At 39.9% G+C, this 25,846-nt stretch overlaps 1 protein-coding gene across 1 annotated transcript in view; it reads right to left on the bottom strand.

Moving 5' to 3' along the window:
• PLGRKT (plasminogen receptor with a C-terminal lysine) overlaps window positions 1-21,152 on the bottom strand; it is a 51,166-nt gene extending 30,014 nt beyond the window's left edge. The window contains exons 1-3 of the mRNA XM_044391232.3: window positions 21,050-21,152; window positions 19,878-20,005; window positions 17,961-18,047 (exon numbers count right to left, since the gene is read on the bottom strand). Coding sequence (XP_044247167.1) covers window positions 17,961-18,041 — 81 coding nt within the window. The 5' untranslated portion in view covers window positions 18,042-18,047; window positions 19,878-20,005; window positions 21,050-21,152. The remainder of the gene's footprint in view (window positions 1-17,960; window positions 18,048-19,877; window positions 20,006-21,049) is intronic.
• Between the last annotated feature and the right edge of the window lie 4,694 nt (window positions 21,153-25,846).

Below are 25,846 nucleotides of genomic sequence, written 5' to 3'. Positions count from 1 at the left end.
GGAGCAGAAAATAATGTAAGAGAAAGAAGAAAACATTACATTTAAGAATGTCTTTACAACAGTGCACATTTCTTTGTGTAATAATCTCTGTTCACTACCTCACACTGCATTTTCCTTTGTCCTTCTGTGTGATAGAATTATAATTTGGAAGCTCGTCTGTTGGAATAGGCAATAAGGACCAAATGGAGATATGGTTTCTTATTCCTAATTTGTATGGTTCTCATTTTCCCCCAAAATCCTCATGTACACATTGACCCCCCCCTCCCCCAAAAAGTGAATTTTTTACTTGGCCAGATACAACTAAGGAATGCATTATGGCTGTGTTCTTTAACATAACACTTCAAACCATAATTTAGGATTCTAACTGAATCTGTCTGGTGATTCGTGAATACTAACAGGAAGACCAAAAAAATGTATTTAAATAAAGCATTTTTACATATGGAAGGCTATTTTTATTTTTATACTTAAAAGCTCTTTATATGTAGAGGGTATTTAAAAATATTAAATGAAGAACTTTTTAAGAAGGACAGAAACCTAGCAGAAAAATTCTTTTGTGGTCTGGGTAATCTGTGCTGGAAGGCTGTGTAGAAATAAGTATTATTTTGTTGTATTTATATCATTATTGGTCTTAAAATAACAAAAGCCAGTTTAGATAAATTTAAAGCTACAACAAATATTGAAATAATTTATTTCACCAAAATTAGGCATTCTATTTTACAGCAAGTTGAGGGATCACAGAATGATTCTCATTCTTAATATGTGAAATTTTGAAGTAATTCACACTTCATAGTAAGAATCAAGGCAAAAATAAGAACATTTTTCTCTTAAAGCAGAATTTTTAAAAGCATAGTTTTAACCAAAAGTTTAAAATTTAATTCCATTCTTGTTTTCTCTGCTAAGTAAAATTTCTACCCTGGAAGCAAATATTTTAGTGCTAAGTATGTATGTAAGGACTAGAAAATGAAATTGTGGGCTTCCTATTTGTGGTGACAGATGAACCAACCTATTAGGAAATGAGGTCATATACTTCCAGGAAAGATGAATGAAGTGACCACTCTTGCCATTCCCTCCATCTTTTTCATGTTTTTTTCTCATTTCACTCAGGTCTCTGCCTAAAATGTGTTCTTCAGAGACTGCTCTTCCCTGACCCCACATCCAGCCTTAGGTCATTATGTTGTGTGTCTCAGTCTAACTTCTATTTCCTTGTGTGTCATCTCCATTAAAATGTAGACTTTATAAGAGCAGTCATTTGGTTCAGTTTCACATCCCCATCAACTGAGATAGGTGTTTGATAAATATTTGTTGAATGACTAATGAATAAATGAATAAAAAAAGGAAAACATGAAGTAATGGCCAGCAATGTAGGGAGCTTTCGGGCATTTGCCTGTGGCTGGGGCAGGAGGAAGTGGAGTAGCTGCAGACCATTGTCCAAGGTGCTGCCCTGAAGTTTATTGAATGAATGGGGTAAAAAGAGGGAATATTGGCTGACATTCATGTCAGCTGTACTCAGCACACCCGCTCAGGTTTGTAAACTTCTACCCCTAGTTCTGAGGCAGTTACTTGGTTACTTTTTTCTCCATCTGATTTCCTTGTATTTAAAGGGTAGGACTGTGAATATAGAATTCGAAGGGTGGCCTAGCTGACATCTGTGCAAATAAGAACTTTGTAGCAGAGGTACCAAAATTTGAGCAGATGGATTAAAGCTGAGCCTGGAACACATCTTCTGAAGGCATGCAGCAAGAGAGATAAGGATAGTCAGTGAATAAACGGCAAAATGGGAGCAGACAGGAATAAGGTCCCATCCAAGTGTGAGGTTCTCTTTGTGACTATGTGAGCTTATAGGGCGCTAGCTGCATTCTCATTCCCTCCACAAAAGGAGGAGCATCAGGGGAAGGCTCATCCTCCAGAAATGATTTGCTGCTCCAATTCAGGAGGACTGAGAAACCCATGGCCTAGGCATGGAACTTTAGCTTGCCAGGGACACCCCTCCTCCCAGTCCCCCATCACCAGGAGTTATAGGCTCTTAATCACAAAAGTGATGTAGGCACTGAACTCTTGATAAGGACCACATCAAGTGATCCAATGGGAAAAGTTAATTCTGCTAAGTCAAGAAAGTGGCACAAGGCTTACACTAAAGGAATGGAGTAGTGATCTTCCCTCTTTATAGCAACATGATTTGATTCTCTTTGGTGAAGTTCCTTTGGTGAACTTCCCTGTGATGAAGTTTCATTTTGAAGTGATTACTACTTAGATGCTCTAACTTTTCAGTTTGATAAAGCTATGAACATGCTAGCATTCTTTTCCATTGCACCCCACCCCATGGTAGAATGTGAGGGCCAAAAAGCAATTAGATGGGCCTTTGGGATCTTCTTACTAGAGAGGTCCACATCTGAAATGCCTTTGTTTACATTATAAATTTTAGGCAAAATTATATCATACTTAAATATATATGTGTATTTATTTATAGATATATATTTGTTTAAATATATATCTAAATGCACCCTCCCATATGCGTGCATATGTACACAGAGAGATATAGAGACAGAGCACGCATGTGAGCACACTAAATCATGTTAAGGTGTTTAATGGCAGTAGTTTTTTGTCTAACAGAAGACATAAAGTGGACAAAACCACTGCCATCTTCATTTTAACCTTACATTTCTTGCATGAACATTGGACATGAACATTGCATGTACATCTTGATAAACACTGGTCATCCTTCCTTTTATCTGTTATAGCAGGCAGATCCCCCTCCCCCTTTTCCTCATAGCTGTGCAGTTTGGATTTCCAGTTCTTGAAAATGACAGTTCTTGCAAATAAAAGTTCTAATCAATGTTATTAAAGGGGCATGCTAGCAAAGTGATACTTAGAAATGCATTAATTTAACAGTTTTTTTAAAAATATCTAAATAGAATTTCCTTTGCCTTCAAGTTCATGAAGCCTTTAAACATGCATATATTTAAATGCTGAAAATATTTAATTAAAATATATATTCCCGATCAGCTTTTATGGTGGATTGATTTTTTATTATAATACATGTCTAAAAAGACCCTTACAAAGCCTGTGAGTAGATCAGCAGTTGTTAATGTTAAGGCCTATAGCAACGTTGTCAGTGTGTTTTTTGTTTGTTTGTTTTTGTATATTTTATATAATATATAAATAATAAATATATATAATATAATAAATATGTATAAATAATAATAAATATAAATATATATATAATTGCAGAAAGATTTGTCAAGAGAGGAAAATCACCTATAATCACCCACTCCAGTATAATTTAAGCTTTGAAGTCTTCATGTTCAAATTTTCTTTAAAATAAATATGGCTTCAAATTAATATTTTTCCTTTTTGGTTCATAACTGAAAATAAATATTTTATACTATATAATTTGTCACCCAAACCATGTATAATGATTTAAAAATCAGGTGAAAATGTCCATACACAACAAAAATTCAAATCCTGGGTCCTTGGGTGGGTCAGTCAGTTGAGCGTCTGCCTTTGGCTCAGGTCATGATCCCCGGGGTCCTGGGATTAAACCCCATGTTGGCTCCCTGCTCAGTGGGGAATCTACTTCTCCCTCTCCCTCTGCCTCTCCCCCTGCTCATGCTCTCTCTCTCTCCCTCTCAAATAGATAGATAAAATCTTTAAAAAAATTCAAATCCTAAATTTTATAATACTATTCATGTAATAAATCCAAAATTTAATGGCCCACATATTTCTAATTTATCATTGGTAAATACTTGAACTGAACCTAACCATAAACCGAAAACTAACATCATTAATTTGCCAAATAGATTCAAAGAGAACACAAAATTTTTCTTTACTGAAAATGATCCAAACATTTCTTTTTCCAAGAAAAGCACTATGTGAAATTATGAACCATTTCAGAACATACAAATACTATAATATTACTCAATTTTGTCTCTTCTTCTCTGTCTTCATTGACCAACACAATGCCTGGCATACTGTTAGAGCTCAATAAACCCTAAAATAATGAATATCAGACTATTCTCTTTGGCATTCTGTACTTTACATAAACATTAATAAGCAAGTAGAAATGCCAACATGTCGATTACAGTGCTACACAGCAGTATAATATAGTTATAACATATTTTTCCAAAAACATCTTGAAGCATTGCTTTGCAAATTTATACCTAAATTTAAGGACAAGTAGAAGTAGGGTCCTGGGAGATTTCACCTTCAAAAACTCTAGAAATCAAGTTATATAGATCATAAAGTAACTGGATTAGAATTTTAAAAATGTTTTGACTTTAAAACTTTATTTTTAGAAGGAAAGAAAATTTGCTGTTGCTGGCTTTGATTATACCTCTGTGTTTGTGTTTGTGATTGATATGAATACCTATCATTTTCAAATACAAAAATCTAGTATTCTATTATCCAACCTGCGCAATAGACATCACTATAAGCTCAAACGTGGAAATAAACAGGAGCTCAGCAAAAATCTAAAGTAATAATAATTTAAGCAATAAGGGGGTGCCTGGGTGGCTTAGTGGTTAAGCGTCTGCCTTCGGCTCAGGTCATGATCCCAGGGTCCTGGGATTGGATCCCCACATCGGGCTCCCTGCTCGGTGAGGAGCCTGCTTCTCCCTCTGCCTGCAGCTCCCCCTGCTTTTTTTTTTTTTTTTAAAGATTTTATTTATTTATTAAATGACAGAGAGAGAGACAGCCAGCGAGAGAGGGAACACAAGCAGGGGGAGTGGGAGAGGAAGAAGCAGGCTCCCAGCAGAAGAGCCTGACGCGGGGCTCAATCCCAGGACCCTGGGATCACACCCTGAGCCAAAGGCAGATGCTTAACAACTGAGCCACCCAGGCGCCCCGCAGCTCCCCCTGCTTGTGCTCTCTCTCTCTGACAAATAAATAAATAAAATCTTTAAGATAAATAAATAAATAGAGTGTTTTTTTATAACCACTTGAGTTTCTATGCGTTAGGCAGGACATGGATCTCCAGTTCCCCATGGTCTCCATTTCTCCCTATCTTACATAACCAGCCTTTTTATATACATTAATGACAGTGAAGTCATTCAAGTTTTCTTGTACTCAGCTGGTTTGGAGGGCATTGCACTCAATCTACACTTGTCAGAAGCATTGTTAGAGTTTAATGCATATTAATTTAAAAGTGTGTATTTTTAGTGTTCATAATAAATGCAGGTATCTTCTAAATGTTAGATAGTTTTTCATAGAAAAACATAAACATACCCATTAGTTTGTTTGTCTGGTGTCGACAGGCACCTTCATTAAATTCTTCTCACTTAAATTCATTTAAAGGAGAGACTGCACTGACTGCGGGCAGGGTTTAAGGTAACCACAAGGGACAGTGAAGCACCCAGGGGCGACAAATGGTTGGCAGCCATTAACACTGAGGCTGGAAGGGGAAAAGGAAGGACACAGTGTTAACCAGAGCCCTGTGAGGCCTGGAGCTATGAAAGAGACAAAGCCTGAAATGAGCTGTGACTCTAGGAAACCACTGCCACCTCCAGAACCATATACCTAAATTCACTGTCTTCTCACCCTCCAGGCTCCTGCTGGTGCCTCCCACTGGCTGAGTCCAACCTGAAGCCAGAGAGCACGGGAGCCTGGGAGACGCATGGCTGAGGTTCACACCCCCCAGACACAGGCAGGGAAAGGCAGAGAATGGATCTAGTAGGGGTAGGAAGAGGGGATCAAACAGAATAATAAAGCAGTGACCTGATTTATATGAAATAAGATTTGATTGTGTAAGAGAGAATGTTTTCAGAGTTCTGATTTAGATCAGATCCAAAGTCTTAGCAAGCACTGAAGATGGGCAACAAATTTTAAGTTGCTTTTTAAAAAAATTTTAATAAGAAATTATGGTTACGTACAAATCAATATTAGTTGTAAAGTAAATGCTAAGTATTGGAATAGATGTCCAAATCTCTTGACAAGAAAAATTGGGAACAGGAAATATTTTTATTCAATGATTATAACAAAAGCATACTTTATTTTTAATTTTAGTAAGTTTTCAATTTTAATTCCAGTTTAGTTAACATATAGTATTATATTAGTTTTTAAGTGTACAATATAGCGATTCAACAATTCTGTAATAAAAGCATACTTTAAATTGCTCTTACAGTCAATCAGATTTAAATACATGGCACTTAAGACAGGAACTATTGATGGCTGAGTAGTATTCCATTGTGTATACATACCACATCTTCTTTATCCATTCATCTATACTACTCAGCCATCAAAAAAAAAATAAATAAATCTTGCCATATGCAATGGCGTGGCTAGAACTAGAGGGTATTATGCTAAGCGAAGTAAGTCAATCAGGGAAAGACAATTATCATATGATCTCAGTCGTATGTGGAATTTAAGAAACAAAACAGAGGACCATAGGGGAAGAGAGGAAAAAAACCAAAATGAAATCAGAGAGAGAGACAAATCATAAGAGACTCTTATTCATAGGAAACAAACTGAGGGTTGCTGGAGGGGGCAGTGACTGGGTGATGGGCATTAAGGAGGACATGCGATGTAATGAGCACTGGGTATTGTACAAGACTGATGAATCGCTGACCTCTACCTCTGAAACCAATAATACATTATATGTTAATTAATTGAATTTAAATATAAAAAAAGAGGAAAAAAAGAAAGGAACTATTTTCCTCCCAATTACTCTGTTTCTTCAGGATAGTGCTTACTCATTACCTTCTTAAGTTTATGCCAATTCCTTTGCTGTATTTCACGTACATCACAAATAAATTAGTATTTAGTGAACTAATTTTAAACTGGGATTTTTTTTTCTTTGTTCAGAAATTTCCTGGGGGGAAAAAAAGGCAAAAGAATCCTAAAATATCATATGAGCAAAAAGAATGAACAAGAAGCTATTCCTTTTTTTTTTAAGATTTTATTTATTTATTTGAAAGAGATATAGACAGCCAGAGAGAGAGGGAACACAAGCAGGGAGAGTGGGAAAGGAAGCAGCAGACTCATAGCGGGGGAGCCTGATGTGGGGCTCGATCCCATAACGCTGGGATCATGCCCTGAGCCGAAGGCAGACGCTTAACGACTACGCCACCCAGGCGCCCCAAGAAGCCATTCCTTTTTGTACTAAGGTGGGCACAGGAATATATTTAATTTTCTCTGGATCAGATTGCAGGAACCTTCAGGAATGACTTAGGTTCTGCCATGGCTCTAGAAGGGACACCAGTAAATATCTCAGTGTCTTATGGCTGAGCATGCTCAGTGAGATCAGGAGTGCCTATGAGAGGTTATGGAGCTGACAGGCTAAATGGTCTAGCCCCATTATCAGGATTGATTATTTAAAGTGCTAAACACCTTACAAGGCAGAGGGGAAAGGGAACTAGAAAAGCATATGCCTGACTTCAGAATTGAAGTTATAGAGAAGGGGAAAGATAAAAAAATGTTGAAGAATGAAAAACGGAGAATGAAATTAGAGATGGGATAAAGAATGAAGTAGTGACTGTGAGCACATAAGAGAGAGGAAAGTAGATAAATGAGAAAGAAGGGAACATTTTTGAGCATCTCCTCTACCATATACTGGATAGTAGTTGGGTATCCTTCTCCCCATCATAGTGATGAAGCTGAGATTCAGAGAACCTACATCATTTATCCAAGGTCATAAAACAAGTAAGTGATGGAGCCAAGGTTGGCCCTACATGTGTCTGCCCCTAGTGCCTGTGATTTTCCCAGTGCATACAAGGAGAGTGAATCCACAGTCCTTAGCAGCCATATCCTGGCCTTAAATCCAGTAGGCAGCAGTCTGGGCTCAGTTTTCCTTTCTAGATTTCCAGTTGTGCCATCGAAGTTCTGCCATTCTCTGTCTTCCTACTCTTCAGTCTTGCACATTTCAGAGTAAGAATGTCCTGCCATCATATGCACTGCTAACATAGTCGCTTGCCAAGTAGGCAAGAAATTCAACTGAAAGATTATTTTTATAATAATTTACAGGAAATTTTGAAATTTAACTTAAATGCCTTTTTTTTTAAACAAAAAAACCCACTTTGGTTTAGACTGTAATTCATTTATAAACTCCTGGAAGACATAAAAATAGACTCTAATAAGGGGAAAAAATACTCTGTTCTTGGGTAGAATGACTCAACAGTTCTTCCTAAGTAAATTTATAAATGCATGCAGTCCTAATTTTAAAAAATCAACAAACTATTTTATAGAGTTGGACAAGTTGATACTAAAGTTTTATGAAAATGCAAATATGCAATAAACATTGAAAAAATAAACTACAAGGATATATTAGCTTAAGCAGGCATTAAAACATACTATAAAGCACCTAAAATTACAATAGTGAGGTACTGGTACATGAGTAGACAAATTGGCCACTGGAATAGCATGTCCAGAGACAGCATTGAGTATATACAGCTTAGAGAAGGTGAAACCTCAAATCACTGGGGGGGGGGGGGGGGCAGGGGGTAAAGATGGACTTTTTTTTTTTTCTTTCAAATTTCAGGATTGCTTATTCTAGCTCTGTGAAAAATGTTTTTGGTATTTTGATAGGGATTGCATTAAATGTGTGAATTGCTTTGGGGAGTACAGACATTTGAACAATATTGGTTCTTCCAATCCATGAGCATGGAATGTCTTTCCATTTCTTTGTGTCATCTTTAATTTCTTTCATCAGTGCAATTCAAAAACAAAAATAAAAACAACCCAATTTAAAAATAGGCAAAGGACTAGAATAGACATTTCTCCAAAGAAGATATATGAATGGCCAACAAACACATGAAAAAATATTATTAGTTATTAGGGAAATTCAAGTCAAAACCACAATGAGGGACACCTGGGTGGCTCAGTCAGTTAAGCGTCTGCCTTCTGCTCAGGTCATGATCCCCGGGTCCTGGGATTGAGTACTGATTGGGCTCCTTGCTCAGCGGGGAGCCTGCTTCTCCCTCTGCCTGCCACTCCCCCTGCTTGCGTGCTCTCTCTCTGACAAATAAATAAATAAAATCATAAAAAAAAAAGAGAGAGAAACAACTTCAAACCCACTAGAATGGGTAGAATGAAAAAAAAGGGGGGGAAGATAACATGTATTGGTAAAGATGTGGAAAAATAGTAACCCCCATACATTGTGATAAGAATGTAAAATGGTACAGCCATCATGGGAGGCATTTTTGTGGTTCCTCAGTAAGTTAAACATAAAATTATGTGATCTAACAATTCCACTTCTAGGTATATACTCAAAGAACTGAAAATCAAGTGTTCAAATAAAAACTTACAGGAATCATCATAGCAGCACTATTCACAATGGCCAAAAAATGGAAATCTTAATGTCATAAACTGATGAATGGACAAACAAAATGTGGTATATCTATACAATGGAATGTTTTTTAGTCATAAATAGGAATGAATACTGATTCATGCCAGACACAGAAATACATTGTGTGATTCCATTTATATAAAATGTCCACAACAGGCAAATCCATATAGACAGAAAGCAGATGAATGGTTACCAGGGATTGGGGATGATGGGGATTGACTGCTTAATGGGCATGGGGTTTCCTTTTGATGAAAATGTTATGGAATTAAATAGTAGTGATGGTTGCACAACATTGTAAATGTCACTGAATTGTACACTTTAAGATGATGAATTTTATATTATGTGTGTTTTACCACAATAAAAATAAACCTCAGAAGAATGATTATGAGTAAGGGGCACAGGGAGGGTAGGAGCAGGTAGCAGCGATGGGGGCTGGACAGAAGTGAGTTTTAGAGGGTAAGTTGAAGACTTGTAAATGCAGGTTCCCCCACTGTTGGTGAGCTTGTGTTGACAGGCTGCCTCTTTTCTTCAAGGCCCTTTCTGGTCACTTCTGGTTCTGGAGCCAACTCCCACTTGCTCATCCTTCTACATACAGATAGAGTTGGCTGGTTTCCTCCCCTCTTCACTACCTGCTTTACATTTTGGGTTCCTTGTTGCAGCAAGACTCTCTACAAAGCAGACTCTATACTCTCTTGCTTGCCTCAGAACATTAAGCCCTTCTTATTTCAAGATGTTGGTACAGATTTCACCTCAAAAAAACAGATGAGAGGGCATAAGAATGGCAGATTGTTGGGAGTTATAGAAGTTTAAGCAATTTCAAAAAGTTCTCATAACAGTTATTTGCTGTTTTAACTTTTATATATTTGAAAAAGCATGTATTGAGTACATACTATATTTTATGTTGTACAAATAATCCTATCACAGCCTAGACTGCTATATAGATAAATTACTACAAACTTAGTAGCTTAAAACAACACAAATTACTATCTCTTGCTTCTGGACATCAGAAGTCTGACACAGGTCTGAAATCAAGGTGTCTTGCAAGCTGCATTCCTTTCTGAGAGTCTAGGTGACAATGTGTTTCCTAGCATTTTCCAGTTTCTAGAGGTCACCTGCTTTCATTGGCTGGGGGTTCTCTTCCTCCATCTTAAAAGCCAGCAACATCACCTCTCTCTCCCTCTCTTTTTTAAAAAGATTTATTTCATTTATTTTTTAGAGAGAGAAGGAGAGAGAGTGCGAGTGGGGGGAGGGGCAGAGGGAGAGCAAAGAGAAGATGCTCAAGCAGACTCCCCACTGAGCACGGAGCCTGACACAGGGCTTGATCCCAGGACCCCAAGATCATGACCTGAGCACAAACCAAGAGTCAGCCCCTTAACCAACGGAGCCACCCAGGCACCCCTCTCTCTCAAAAAAAAATTAACTCCAGGGGCACCTGGGTGCCTCAGTCAAGTGACCAACTCTTGATCTGAGCTCAGGTCTCCTTCTCAGGGTTGTGAGTTCAAGCCCTGCGTTGTGCTTCATGCTGGGCGTGCAGCCTACTTAAAAAAAAATTTTTTTTTAGCTCTAGTATACTTAACATACAGTGTTATATTAGTTTCAGGTGTACAGTATAGTGATCCAACAGTTCTATACATTACTCAGTGCTCATCATAAGTGTATCTTAATCCCTTTCACCTAATTCACCCATCCCCACAACCTCCCCTCTGGTAACCCTCAGTTTGTTCTCTATAGTGAAGAGCCTGTTTTTTGTTGTTGTTGTTTCTCTTTTTTTTTATTTGCTCATTTGTTTTGTTTCTTAAATTACACATATGAGTGAAATCATATGGTATCTCTCTCTCTCTCTTTTTAAAAGATTTAATTTATTTATTGGACAGAGAGAGACACAGCGAGAGAGGGAACACCAGCAGGGGGAGTGAGAGAGGGAGAAGCAGGCCTCCCGCCAAGCAGGGAGCGGGGCTAGATCCCAGGACCCTAGGATCATGACCTGAGCCAAAGGCAGACGCTTAAGGACTGAGCCACCGAGGCGCCCCTATATCTCTTTTTTGTCTTTACCTTTACACTTTTAGGAATTTGTGTGTTTAGATTGGGTCCACATGGATAATAATCAAGGATAATTTTCCCATCTCAAGGTCTGCTCTCTTAATCACATCTGCAAGGTTCATTTTGCCACATGAGGTTACATATTCACAAGTTCCAGGGATTAGGGTGTGGATATCTTTAGGGGGCCAGTGTTCTGCTTACCATACTTACAAACATCTGGTTATTGCAGCATAACTCAGCCTCTTCCCACCAAACTAAATGAGAAGTTCCTTGAATACAGAGCCTGTACCTTATATATTTCTGAGTCCTGCTTAGCATATAGCACATTATTTTGTAATATTAAATAACTGTATTTTTTTGGTTTATAACTATACCTCATTTCCTTAACACCAAACTCTAACAATAGACATACAGTTCAAAGGATGGCTTTCGTGTAGTTTTTAAATCTTTAGTTTGTTGCCTATACACAGTAAGCAGCGAATAGGCTACTGACTCATCTTTACATGGACCGTATCTGCTTTGCCTACATAGCACTAGAGCACGGCGTGGACCTATGGAATCTTCCTTCATTCTTTCTGCTTTCTACTTCCAGTTTCCATCCTATTGTTTAACATCAAAGTGCTTTACTGGCCACTCAGGTGATATAAAATTAGTTTAGGTATGCCATCTAATGGCATTTTAAGGAAGTATTCATTTTTTTTAAATTTTATTTATTTTTTTGAAGAGAGAGAGACAGCCAGCGAGAGAGGGAACACAAGCAGAGGGAGTGGGAGAGGAAGAAGCAGGCTCATAGTGGAGGAGCCTGATGTGGGGCTCGATCCCATAACGCTGGGATCATGCCCTGAGCCAAAGGCAGACACTTAACCGCTGTGCCACCCAGGCGCCCCGGAAGTATTCATTTTTATCTGAGTGATCCTTAGATTACTGAGTATAGCCATCCATCTACCATCCACAATAACAGAGGCTAAACAAAGCAATGGGAAACTGAAGTTTGCTGATGATCTGAAAACATCTTTATAACTAGTAGTATAAACCCCCTCCAGCCCAACTTGAACCAAAGTTGTTCATAAAAAAACTCTCTGATTTGACCTTTTATAAATTTTTATTGATCAGACCCCAGTGACATGATTAGCTAACTTAAATTGAGAACTTATTTGGTTTCATCTTCAATATGCATCATATTAAATCCCTGCCAATCATTAGTTATAATTATGTAGCATCATAGAAAAAGAAAAGGCAGAGGTCTCAAGCTAGGCTGTGTATTACTGTCCCCTGGAGAGCTTAGAACAATAAGAACATGCCTGGCCATGAAGAGATCTAACTGGTCTGGATGGGACTAAACATCCCAAGGCCCCTGGGTGAATAGAATGTACAGCCAATGAGGATCCTGGACACTGGTATGAGATGTAGCTGAATATCTAATTCTGGTCCTTTTCCCTGAATGACAAAAAAAAAAAAAAAAGAAAGAAAGAAAAAGAAAAATCCAATAATAGGGGATTATTGATTTATGGTTTATCTTTTTTTACCAAAAAAAAAAAAAAAGGTAGAACTAAGAAAAAACCACTGGGAAAAGGATTCTAGTCATTAGGCTTTTCTTTAATAAAAGTTTTGCTTTATTTCTTCTATTTACCCTTTTATTGAGATGCCCTTAAATAGGAAAAGAGCCAAAAGACATGTTATCATGAGCTAAAGGCATTAGTACCTACGGTGTTTCAACTGGGGTTTTAAAAAATCTTTTGAAGAACTTGCAAAGACATGTAATCTTCTGCTCCAGTGGCTCATTCTTTACATTTGCTGAGTCCTGCTCAGTCCCAGGGGCTCTGGGATATGAGGTCAATTCCAGGCCAGCTTTAGCTGTTTTGGTTCACTCAACATGTAGGATGGAACCCACTTGTGGGTAGCTTCAGGGGTATTCTGATCATTGGTGCTCATTTTATTACTCTTCATAACTTATATTATAAATATACTCTCCAGTATATATCAAATGTTTTGTGATGCTTTTTTTTTTTCCAATAAAAGAATAGCTCTAAACCCTAGGAATGATGTTAGAAGTTTAATTCCTTTAAACGGGGAACATTTGAGGACCCACCTGATCTTCCAAAATTTCTACAGATTATGTTTCTCTCTAGGCTGTCCCAGCTAGGATCAGAACTTAAGTAGCTTTGGGGTTGGAAAGCTGCTTGAGTCTTGTTAATCTATATTTTCTTTGTCATCTTTCCTTAAAATTAGAAGATAATCAACAAGGAAAAACTAATCTTCTTAACCAAACACATGTTGGGAGGATCAATCTGCATGGGCCATGAGCATTCCTGTACTTTTTACTGGGTAGGCCAAGGATACAGGCTCTCACTGCTGTTTACATGGGCCATTTCTCAGGGTTGTGTTTGCAATAAGGAATCCCGAGAGATGAAGTAACATGTCTAACCTAAGGGCAGCCTTGCTGACCACACATGGTAAAAGTAGTAGATCCCACAGTTTTCTGATCCTCAGTTATGCCACAAACCATTATATCCACCTCCTTGTCCAATTAAGTCTGCCTCCACGCCGTCCATGAGACGTGGGATACATATAAAGCATCTCATGCTTGTAGTGAACATACTTGTGCTGCTTGCTGCATTGTAACAAGTCTTCCTCATTGTTCTGAGTATTGGCAGAGCAGCAACAGACTAAATTGTTAACTTGTGAGTTGGGTAAACTCCCAGACCTTTCACAGAGCCTGCCAGTTTGAGTGACAAGGAAGAGATACTGATAGAGACATGGCGTTCTGAAAGAGAGAGGACAAGGGCCCTCGTTGGTTGGGTTATCAGATATGAAAAGACTCTCTGAGATTGGTTGGAAATAGTCTCATCCAGGTGGTAGTAGAGTGGGAAGGCAGAGGAAGGGTCTCTCACTGTCCAGTGTATTAAATGGGGCTGAACAACAAAAGGTAGAGTCCAAATAAGCTGCCCTGGTGGTGCGGTGATTGTGGCATGTGGTCCTGTGCTGTGGGAGAGGGAAAAGATGTCATCACAAAGATGGGGCAGCCAAGTCCCACAGCCCAGCCAAAAGACAGGCAATGTGGCTATGGCTGAAGGGAGGCCCCCTGAAATGGAGAATAAATGCAAAGCCTTGCTCACTGGCACTCAGCTACTCTCTCCCTCTCCCTCTCCCTCCAACTTCAGCTGCTTTAGGGAGGAAGGTTGGGTGTGCTGAGGAACTTCAGAGAGGAGAGAGGAGGAACTCAAATGTTTATGGCTCTGTTGGATACAGGTGCCCAAGTACACCTGGTCCCATGTGGGGAGGGTGAACTCAGCAGCAGGATGGCCCAAAGAGCTGAGGATGCAGAGCAGAGCAGTGACACCAGTAGAGGCTAGAAGAATGATGCCCCTGATCACCAGTGTCCTCCAGAAGCCAGGGGTGTGCAGGCGAGGAAGCAGCACCAATTCTGGAACGAGGAGCCAAAGGGCAAAAAGCTGTCCTTGTCTCTTTGCACTCCCCAGTGTCCCCCAGCCATGAGACAGTATAGTCTCCTTAACTACAAAGATAACCCCTGCTATGACAACTATTTAACTCCCATGTTAAATTCTTTGGTCTGTGTTCCCATAGAAAAAAAAAAAAAAGCACTGGAATTCAACTGGTAAGAGTTTGAGCAACGTTTGCAGTAAGGAAGGGAAATGAAAGTGATCCTTGAGCTGATTCAGGATACTGCAGTTATGTCCCCTGCATATAAATGTGTAATGAAATTTATGTTACATGTTTATGTTGTAAATATTCATAGCGATAAGGAGACACTCTCTCATTCAGGAATTCCCTGACCCCTTCCAGGCGGTCTATTAGAAGCAATATAGAATCCCAAGGAGAAGAAGAGAAAATCACAGCCAATCTCCAGAGAGGCTGTTGCCTATACAGCATCACCACCTGCAAACACAGGCACCACAGGCCTCCTGTATTAGTTTTCTGGGACTGCTATACCAAAGTACACCACAAATTCGGTGGCTTAACAGAAATTTAATGTCTGCATTCCAGAGGCTGGAAGTCCAAAATTAAGGTGTCAGCAGGGTTGGTTCCTTTCCAGGGCTATGTGCTAGGATCTGTTCCACAGCTCTCTCCTTGGCTCATAAATAGCTGACCTCTTAGTCACATGGCATTGTGTGTCCAAATTTCCCCATTTTAAGTGGACAGGGTCATATATTGGATTAGGGCCCATCCTAACGACTTCATTTTAACATGATTGACTCTGTAAGGACTCTCTCTCTCCAAATACATCACATTATGAGATAGTAGGGGTTAGAACTTTAACATATGAATTGTGGGGAGGACACACAGTTCAACCCATAGCATACTCCTTTCAAAAGGGGGAGGAAGCTATTGACTACTACTCAGCTCTTGTTAAAAATGAGTATCTGAACCATGGCGGCTTGTGACTCTCAGGCCTCATGGGTCAACTAGGACACGACAATTATAAGGAAGGGGACTGTTTGCTGGTCAAATAAAAATGTATTTGAGGGTATAACTGGCCTGGCCCTACTGTCATCTCAGTTTTACATAAAGGAGTAGTAGCTACCCCTTTGGGAAAATCTTCATCTCCTACTCTGCCACATGAAGTACTGCTACTGGCTTAATAGGGCCCTTGGATTCACAGAGATTCTCCTAAATGCATGGGCCTGGTTTACCTCTGGTTCAGCTAAGCTGAAAACTGATGGTGCTGATAGTGTTCCTGCTGGTTGAATTCAGCACTAGCTATGGTGGTCACTGGGATCAGTGAGCAGAAGACAAGGCTGTTCTCAAAGCTCTGGTCAGCTGGATTGAGGGGCAGATTGTTGGGAAGGTCAACTGTCTATGGGCCCTGAATGTCCCCACACATTCTTGCCAAGAAGGCCAAGAATACCAGGCCCAGACTGTTCTTCATTCAGGCCATTTCTCTGGGTTGTGTTTACACCAAATGACCTTGAGGAATAAGGTCAAGTCCTCCCCCAACTCTTCTGGCTCTCTGATCACTATAAAAGCAGTAGATTCCCCAAGCCCAGTGTTCCCCAAATGTGCCATAAACCCACTGACTGCACAGTACCCATTTAAGTCTATCTTTGTCACGTGAGACTTGAGGGGCATGGGGATACTCATGCCAACCTCATGATCATGTTGCTTACTGTGCTGTGAGTAATGAAGGCCTTTGTCTCTGACGAAGTGTCTCCTGTATTCTGCCAGCGTCCATGAAATAGTAACAGGCTTATTCACTAGCTTGTGAGTGGGATAAAATCCTAGACCTTCACATATCCTGACTTCACTGATGTAAAAGTCTGTAGTTTCCAAAGGTCTTGAACAAGGACTCTCTGGGTATATGACATTCTTGTCTGGTGTGTATGCCCAATGTTTGGTCTCCCCTAGGTCACTCTGCTCTGTTACAACAATTCAGTTTCCATTCTTTAAATTGTTCCATTCTCCCAAAAGAAATTGTTATCCTGCACAAGACACTCTTAATAGCAGTAGTAATAGTAGCAACAACTAATACTTTTAAAGTGGAAGACACTACTCTGAAAGACTTGAGGCATTGTTCTGTATACTCTCTACACACTACCATTATTACTCCTCAAAACAACCCTCTGAAGGGGATACTGTCACCTCCAGTTGACAGACTGGGAGACTGAGGCACACATCGTACTGTTAGTCAGGAGTAGAGATGGGATTCAAACCTAGTTGGTCTGGTTTTAGTCCTTACTTTTAATCAGTCGCCATATTGCCTCACAGTAGGATCTTCTACTCCCAGGGCCATAATGAACCCCAAAGGCCAAGAGATCTTCATTTGAAATCTTAGGAAAATAATTTTAGTCAAACTGTTTTAACAATTGATTACGACATCCAATTTAAAATCCTTTTTGACAACCTATAGTAGGCAATTAGATAATCTTCTACTTTGATCTTTTCTATCCAGCCTATGTATAAATCTAGTGTTAAGTTTTCACACAGTATATTAATTTCCTATTGTTGCTATAACAAATTATCAACTTTAGTGGCTTAAGACAACATAAATTTATTATCTTATATTTCTGGAGTCAGAAATCTGAAGTGGGCTGGTGGGACTGTGTTCCCTCTGAGCTCTGGAAGAGAATCCATATCCTTTCCTTCTCCGGCTTCCAGAGGCTACCTGCATTCCTTTGCCCTTCACTCTGTCTTCAAAGTCAGCAGTGTAGCATCTTCAAATTTCTCTTTTGCTTTGACTTTGACCCTCTTGCCTCCCTCTATCCCTTATAAGGACATTTGTGATTACATTGAGCCCATCCAGATAATTCAGGTTAACCCAGGATCTTCCCTCTCACAAACTCTTTACCTTAATCACATTGCAAGGTCCCTTCTGCTATGTAAGGCAACATATTCACAGGGGATTAGGATGCAGATACTTGGCGAGGGGAGGGGCATCATTCTACCTACCATACACTCTAAGCAGTTATGTCTTACTTCAGTATGGAAATTTTTACACAAGTATCCCGATTGGAGATCTAAGCACACCCATTCACCAGATAATTAATAATGCATTTCATCTTCATTCTGAGGATGGAGCCCCAAGAACATTTTACCTTTTGGGGTCAAAGAGAACGGTACTGCTGGGGTACATGTTGTAGAAACTTTAATCACTGTAACAACATAAAAGCTTAATTATTTGAAAATGTACCTGGAGTCGAGCATTCATAAGCATAAACTCCTGTTGGTTTTTCATGTTTTCACTCATAGATTTTGAGAATATAAACCCCATCTTGACCTAAAGTGTGAAAAAGCAAAGAGGCTTAAAACAATATATTCTACATATATCGTCATATGCTCTGCTTTGGGCTACCATAAGCTTATAACAATGTAAAAAAAAAAAAAAAAGACAAATTTCCCAGGAACATGGTGTAGATTATAGTCCTCGGTTCTAACTAGCTGTCTGATCTTGGGCAAACTTAACCAGCCCGCCCAACATTTGCTCACCTAAGACCAGAGGCTAAACTTACATGACTTCCAAAATCTTCTCCTGCTCTGTAGGTATATAGCTCCGTGTTTCCTGATTTTTCTTCCCACTGTAAATCTTGAAGAAATGAATGCTTACAAACAAAGAGACCACTCTCTTTTCTGTGAGGGACAGGGTGGATACCACCTATCCTCTTACCTTCTGTACAGCTGGATGACAGAAACTTTGTTTCTGAGAAGGGGTGATTCAGAAGATGCATTGTACACCTGAAGGACAGATTTCCCTGTGCTCCTTGCATTTGTGTTTTAGGAAGTTTTAGGTGTCTCAAGGTCACTATATCAATACTCTTCCTGTAATCTCCACCTCTCTCCTATATTACCCCTTATTCTGTCATTCACTGCTGATATCCCTTGGCCATCCTCTTCTGGCTTCCACCTTTGTTCTCTTCAGGCTACTACTGAAGTTCTCAAGAGGGGAAAAACAAAATGATACTTTAATGTTCTGGGAAAAGCAATTTTTAAATGAATACATGGCACTGCCTATCTTATTTATGTTACTTAAGAAGTTCTTAAGTGAGCCATCACTTCTACGGGGCCCAAATTCAATTTTTTGTTCTTAATCCAATTGGGTAGATACAGAAGGCCTTCAATGAGTTATTAATTTTACTTTCAAAAGACTGCAAAACTCAGGGACGTTACAACTGCTCTATTCTCAATAATATTGCTGATCCCCTTTGGTAGTCTACTGAGAAGGGTTGTGAACCTCAGGTCAAAGTGGTCAGTCTCAATGCTTTCTACCCAGAATTCACACTCTTCTTTGAGAAACCCAGAAGAGCTTCTATTTTCCATATCCTCATCAGGAAGTAGCTAACCGGGGAGAAGATACGGGGGGCGGGGGGGAGGGCATTTCATGCCAGGTAGGTAGAATGGGTTATCTTTGCTAATTTGGCTCCAGGTGAGTGGGAACTACTAGCCAGCCTTCAGTGGCTTCCCTGTATTCTGGCCAAAGATGCATCCTTGAATTATAGGGATCTCTGATCCAGAGTCCGCCTCAGTGCTGGACATAGGAGGCTGAACTGTAGAGAAGAGGCAGGTCATGAGGTTTCCCTGTCCCTGTGCCACTGTCCCACTCCATCCTCTGTCCAGAGTTAGAGGCCACCCCGTGAGGACGGGGAGACCTTACAGAAGTTCTTGCCTTTCTGCAGACTTTGACACCCCCAAGTCAGCTGTCTCCAACAGAAGACCAGACTTGCTTTAAGGAAGGAGCAATATATTTTCCATCTAGGCAGTCCCCATAATGTCTTTTTCCCACAAATGTTTGCATAGAGCATGACTGGTACAAGAGAAACCTAGCTCAGGTCACTTACCATTTCTTATTTTTTTTTTCTGTACATAGGAGTAAATGACTGAATTTTTACATATGCTGCAAATGTTTATAAAGAAAACAACTGTCCTCTAATGCCATTCCTACACACACACACACACACACACACACACACACGCACACCATATATCACAGAACTGTGTCTGTTACAGTCCCCCTGTTTATAACGGGGTGGGACCTCTCCTGAAGTGGAGAGATAGTCCTCATGTCAGCCATCTAGGGACGAGAAAACTATCTGGAAGGTTAGGGTGGGCTTACCTGGTTTTGGACCTCGGTTTCTTGGGTCTGGATGGTGGTTTGGATGTGTTAGAGAACGCTCCCAAGAGTTAAAGGTAAAATCCTAGCAGGATGAAGAACTTCCCCGCATTCCTCAATGGAAACCACACCTGAAAATGAGTGTACAACACCTCGTGAACTATGCCCTGGGGTCAGTGGTGTCAACTTCCCTCTCCTTCCCCATCCTAACCAAGCCATTTTCCAAAGTCTAGGATGTTCCTTAGGATGGCCAGAATGCTCTCAGCTTTCTCTCTCTGAAATCAAGAGTGATCTTGCAATAGGGATAATTTTGAATTCACTCAATTGAATAAGTAAGTCTATGAAAAATTCCAGCACTTAATCACTGGTGACAAATGTGTTGCTACTTACAACTAAAAAGTGCGTCTCAGAGGGCTGAGAATGCGGATTTGGTCCCTTCTGCCCTCATTTTTCCTTTGATTACTCCTGAGACCTTAGAAAGGGCTCTTTAATGCTCCAGCCCCTTTCAGCTGTGCTGTAGTTTACAATAGGAAGGGGTATTTCTGAGGACTGCAGGGGCTGCAAGCTCCAGGCAGCCTTCCTCCAGTCACCCAGGGAACTAGGATTTGATTTTACTTAGAGAGAGGGAGAGGGAGATAAGTTCATGACCCATTACCTCTTGTCATCCAAATGTCTGTGCTGATTCATTTCCTGATCGAATGACACATTACCTACATGTATGACTGGTGGCATAATTACAATCGGTTTCTGGTCTTTTTTACGTTTCATTCAAACTGGGCCACTTCCCCTGCGTATTCCAGCCATGAACCAACCCACAGCTTCCGGGAGGTTTTCCCTAGTGTAGACCCAATTGTTGCAACTTGGGTATTTCCTGCAGTCGTGAGCTTATTTCCATTAATAATGCTCTGCTTACTTTCCCCAACTCGGTTACATCCATACGGGAGGGGCCAGGAGTCCTTGCGAGGAGAACCGGCTCTTCGGAAGCGAGGTTGGAGATACCGGTCAGTACCGGGGACGGGAGGGGAGCCAACTGAGGGTGCTCCCGAGGAGCGGGCGCAGAGCCGCCCGGCATGCGCGGGGCCCGGGAGCCCTCCCGGGCAGCGGCGGCCCGGCGGCCCGGGCCCCCCACCCTCCCAGCCTTTTGCCCGCGGGCCTTCCGGCCGGCGCTCACTCACTGGACAGCGGGCGGCGGTGGTGCAGAGAGACCGTACTCAGGGCAGAGGCCTGCAGGCCCCGGGGGTCCCCTTGACCGCGACTGCACCGGGACTGCCCGGCAGAGCCTCAGGATTGGATGGCCTTGACAGTGACTCCGAGGCTCGGCCAATCAGTGCGCTTGCTTCCTTAAAGGAGCCGCTCGCCTGACTGAGGCCTGGTGTGCGCTTTCCCCACAGGGGTCGGGACTTCAGAGACAAATTCAAACTAAGAGCGGCTCAGCTGTCAGATTTTGAGGGGACGAAGAGGAAGCAGAATGAAAATCTCACATAAAGGCCTCAGTGAGGTCCCTCAGTTACCCACGCATGTGAGAAATGCATGTTCCTACACCGAGCTGAGCCTCTACAGAGTTTGACGAGCCACCTCGCTGGTATTCTCCAGAAACGGTGTCAACCACCACTGTTGGGTCTGCTTTCCAGAAGAGAACGTGTCTCATGAGAGGTTGTCACTTAAACAGATAATCCACAGTTGCACACATCTTTTAAAAATTGAAGTCTAGTGGACACACAATGTTACATTAGTGTCAAGTGTACAACATAGTGATCTGACAAGTCTATACCTTATGCGATGCTCACCCCAAGTGTAGCTGCTGTCTGTCACCACACAACCTGACTACAGTACCAGTGACCATGTTCCCTGGCTGTACCTTTCATACCCGTGACTTACTCATTCCATCATTGGAAGCCTGTACCTCCCACTCCCCTTCACCCTTTTTGCTCATCCCCTTACACCTCCCCCCCCTCCATCTGGCAACCATCCGTTTCTTCTCTGTATTTATGGGTCTGTTTTTACTTTTGTTTGCTTATTTATTTGTTTTGTTTTTTTAGATTCCACACATAAGCGAAATCGTATGATATTTGTCTTTCTCGGTCTGACTTACTTCACTTAGCATTGTACCATCTATGTCCATCCATGGTTACAAATGGCAAGATCTCATTCTTTTTTATGGATGAGTAATATTCCATCCGCCTCTTATTTATTCACTCATCTGTTGATGGATACTTTCATATGTTGGCTAGTGTAAATAATGCTGCAGTAAACATAGGGATGTGTATATCTTTTTGAATTAGTGTTTTCATTTTCTTTGGGTAAATACCCAGTAGTGTAATTAATGGATCATATGGTAATTCTAATTTTAATTTTTTTGAGGAACCTCCGTACTGTTTATCACTGTGGCTGCACCAGTTTGCCTTCCCACCAACAGTGCATAGCAGTTCCTTTTTCTCCACATTCTTGCAAAGGCTTGTTATTTCTTGTGTTTTTGATTCTAGCCATTCTTACAGGTGTAAGGTGATATCTCATTGTGTTTTTGATTTGCATTCCATTGCATTCCCTTTGATTAGTGATATTGAGTGTCTTTTCACGTGTCTATTGGCCATCTGTATATCTATTTCGGAAAAAATGTCTATACAGGTCATTTGCCTATTTTTTAATTGGATTATTTATTTTTTTTGTGTTGAATTGCATAAATTCTTTATATATTTTGGATATTACACCCTTATTAGAAGTATCATTTGCAAATATCTTCTCCCATTCGGTAGGTTGCCTTTTTATTTTGTTGATGGTTTCCTTTGCTGTGCAAAAGCTTTTAATTTTGGTGTAGTCCCAATATTTTATGTCTGCTTTTGTTTCCCTTGCCTGAGGAGACATATGTAAGAAAATGTTGTTAAGGCAGATGTCAAAGAAATCACTGCCTATGTTTTCTTCTAGGAGTTTTAGGATTTCATGTCTCACACTTAGGTCTGTAATCGATTTTGAGTTTATTTTTGTGTATGGTGTAAGAAAGTGGCTCAGTTTCATTCTTTTGCACGTTGCTATCCAGTTTCCCAACACCATTTATTGAAGAGATTTTCATTTCCGCATTGTATATTCTTGCCTCCTTTGTAGTAGATTGATTTCCCATATAAATGTGAGTTTATTTCTGGGCTCTCTATCCTGTTCCATTGATCTATGGGTCTATTCTTGTGCAGTTCCATACTGTTACTACTTATACTACAGTTTTGAAGTATATCTTGATATCTGGGATTGTGATACCTCCAGCTTTGTTCTTCTTTCTCAAGATTGCTTTGGCTTTTCAGGGCCTTTTCTTTTGTGGTTCCTTACAAATCTTAATATTAATTTGTTCTAGTTTTGTGTAAAATACTGTTAATATTTTGATAGGGATTATATTGCATTTGTAGTCTGCTTTGGGTAGTATGGACATTTTAACAATATTAATTCTTCCAATCCATGAGTATGGAATATCTTTCCATTTGTTTGTGTTGTCTTCAGTTTCTTTCATAAGTGATTTATAGTTTTCAGAGTGTAGGTCTTTCATCTCCTTGGTTAAGTTTATTACTAGTTTTATTCTTTTTGGTACAATTATAAATGGAATTGGTTTCTTATTTTCTCTTTCTGATACTTATTAATGTATAAAAATGCAACTGATTTCTGTATGTTAACTTTGTATCCTGAAACTTTACTGAATTTATTAGTTCTAATAGTTTTTTGTGGTCCTTAGGGTTTACTATGTAAAGTATCATGTCATCTGCAAATCGTGACAGTTAACGTCTTCCTTACGAACTTGGAAGCTTATTATTTCTTTTTCTTGTCTGATTGCTGTGGCTAGGACTTCCAGTACTGTGTGAATAAAAGTGGCAAGAGCATGCATTCTAGACTTATTCCTGATCTTAGAGGAGAAGTTCTCAGTTTTTCACTACTGAGTATAGTGTTAGCTGTGGGTTTTTAATATATGGCCTTTATTATGTTAAGGTATGTTCCCTCTAGGGGCGCCTGGGTGGCACAGCAGTTAAGTGTCTGCCTTCGGCTCAGGGTGTGATTCTGGCATTATGGGATTGAGTCCCACATCTGGCTCCTCCGCTATGAGCCTGCTTCTTCCTCTCCCACTCCCCCTGCTTGTGTTCCCTCTCTCGCTGGCTGTCTCTATCTCTGTCAAATAAATAAATAAAATCTTTAAAAAAAAAAGGTATGTTCCCTCTAAACCCACTTTTTTGAGAGTTTTCACAGTTATAAACATTTTAATGGTTTTTCTATTTACAGAATAGGTTTAATGTTGAAGGTGGACTTTTTTTTCTGTTTGAATCTAAACACAGTTCAAAGATTTATTTATTTATTTATTTATTTGGGAGAAAAAGAGAGTGAACACATGGATGGGGAGGGGCAGAGGGAGAGGGGAAGAGAGTCTTTTTTTAATATGTGATTATCTTTTATCAACTCTTCATTTTGAAATTATTTTAGACTTACAGAAAATGTTTTAGATAGTATAATTATTGAAACAATTTAATCAACATTGACTGAATACAACCAACTGATCTATTGGAATTACCCACTAGCATTCTTTTCCTGATTCCAGGTTTCAATCTGGAATCTCAGATTTCATTTATTTTTCATGTTTTCTCAGTCTTTTCCAATTTGTAACAGTTCCTCAGTCTTTCTTACCTTGACATTGTTGAGTATTAGCCAGTTATTTTGTAGAATGTCCCTTGGTTTGGGTTAGTCTATTATTTCTTCATGATTAAAGTTATGTATCTTTTGACTAAACTACCCTAAAAGTAATTGATGCCCTTCTCAGTGCATCATATCAGGAGGTGCACAATGAAGATGTGTCTCATTACAGGTGATGTTAATATTAATGACTTGATTAAGACATTAAGTCTTCTGGGCTTTTTCAGTGTAAAGTTACTATTTTTCTCTTTGGAATTAATAAAATTCTTATGGAGAAATACTTAAAAAATGCAATATCCTGTTTCTTATACTTTAATCCACTAATTTACTGTCCATTATTGATTCTTCTTTTTCTTTTTTATTATTAACATATAATGTATTATTTGTTTCAGGAGTACAGGTCTGATTCATCAGTCTTACACAGTACACAGTGCTCACCACAACACATACCCTCCCCAGTGTCCATCACCCAGCCACCCCATCCTCCCACCCCCCTCCCCTCCAGTAACCCTCAGTTTGTTTCCTGAGATTAAGAATCTCTTATGGTTTGTCTTCCTCTCAGGTTTTGTCTTGCTTTGTTTTTTCCTCTCTTCACCTACAATCCTCTGCTTTGTCTCTTAAATTTAACATATCAGTGAGATCATATGATAATTGTCTTTCTCTGACTGACTTATTTCGCTTAGCATAATACCCTCTAGTTCCATCCACATTGTTGCAAATGACAAAATTTCATTTTTTGATGACTGTGTAATATTCCATTGTGTATATATAACACATCTTCTTTATCCATTCATCTGTCAATGGACATCTGGGCTCTTTCCATAGTTTGGCTATTGTGGACATTGCTGCTATAAACATTTGGGGTGCAGGTGCCCCTTTGGATCACTGCATTTGTATCTTTGGGGTAAATACCCAGTACTGCAATTGCTGGGTCATAGGGTAGCTCTATTTTCAACTTCTTGAGGAACCTCCATACTGTTTTCTAGAGTGGCTGCACCAGCTTGCATTCCCACCAACAGTGTAGGAGGGTTCCCCTTTCTCTGCATCCTTGCCAACGTCTGTCGTTTCCTGACTTGTTAATTTTAGCCATTCTGACTGGTGTGAGGTAGTATTTCATTGTGGTTTTGATTTGTATTTCCCTGATGCTGAGTGACATCGAGCACTTGTTCATGTGTCTGTCGGCCATTTGGATGTCTTCTTTGCAGAAATGTCTGTTCATGTCTTCTGTCCATTTCTTGATTGGATTGTTCTTTAGGTGTTGAGTTTGATAAGTTCTTTATAGATTTTGGATACTAGCCCTTTATCTGATATGTTAT

This window comes from Ursus arctos, unplaced genomic scaffold (genome assembly GCF_023065955.2).
Source record: "Ursus arctos isolate Adak ecotype North America unplaced genomic scaffold, UrsArc2.0 scaffold_33, whole genome shotgun sequence".
Classification (NCBI taxonomy): domain Eukaryota; kingdom Metazoa; phylum Chordata; class Mammalia; order Carnivora; family Ursidae; genus Ursus; species Ursus arctos.
Note: the sequence above shows the minus strand (reverse complement) of the source record. Positions and strands in the feature narration are given on the sequence as shown.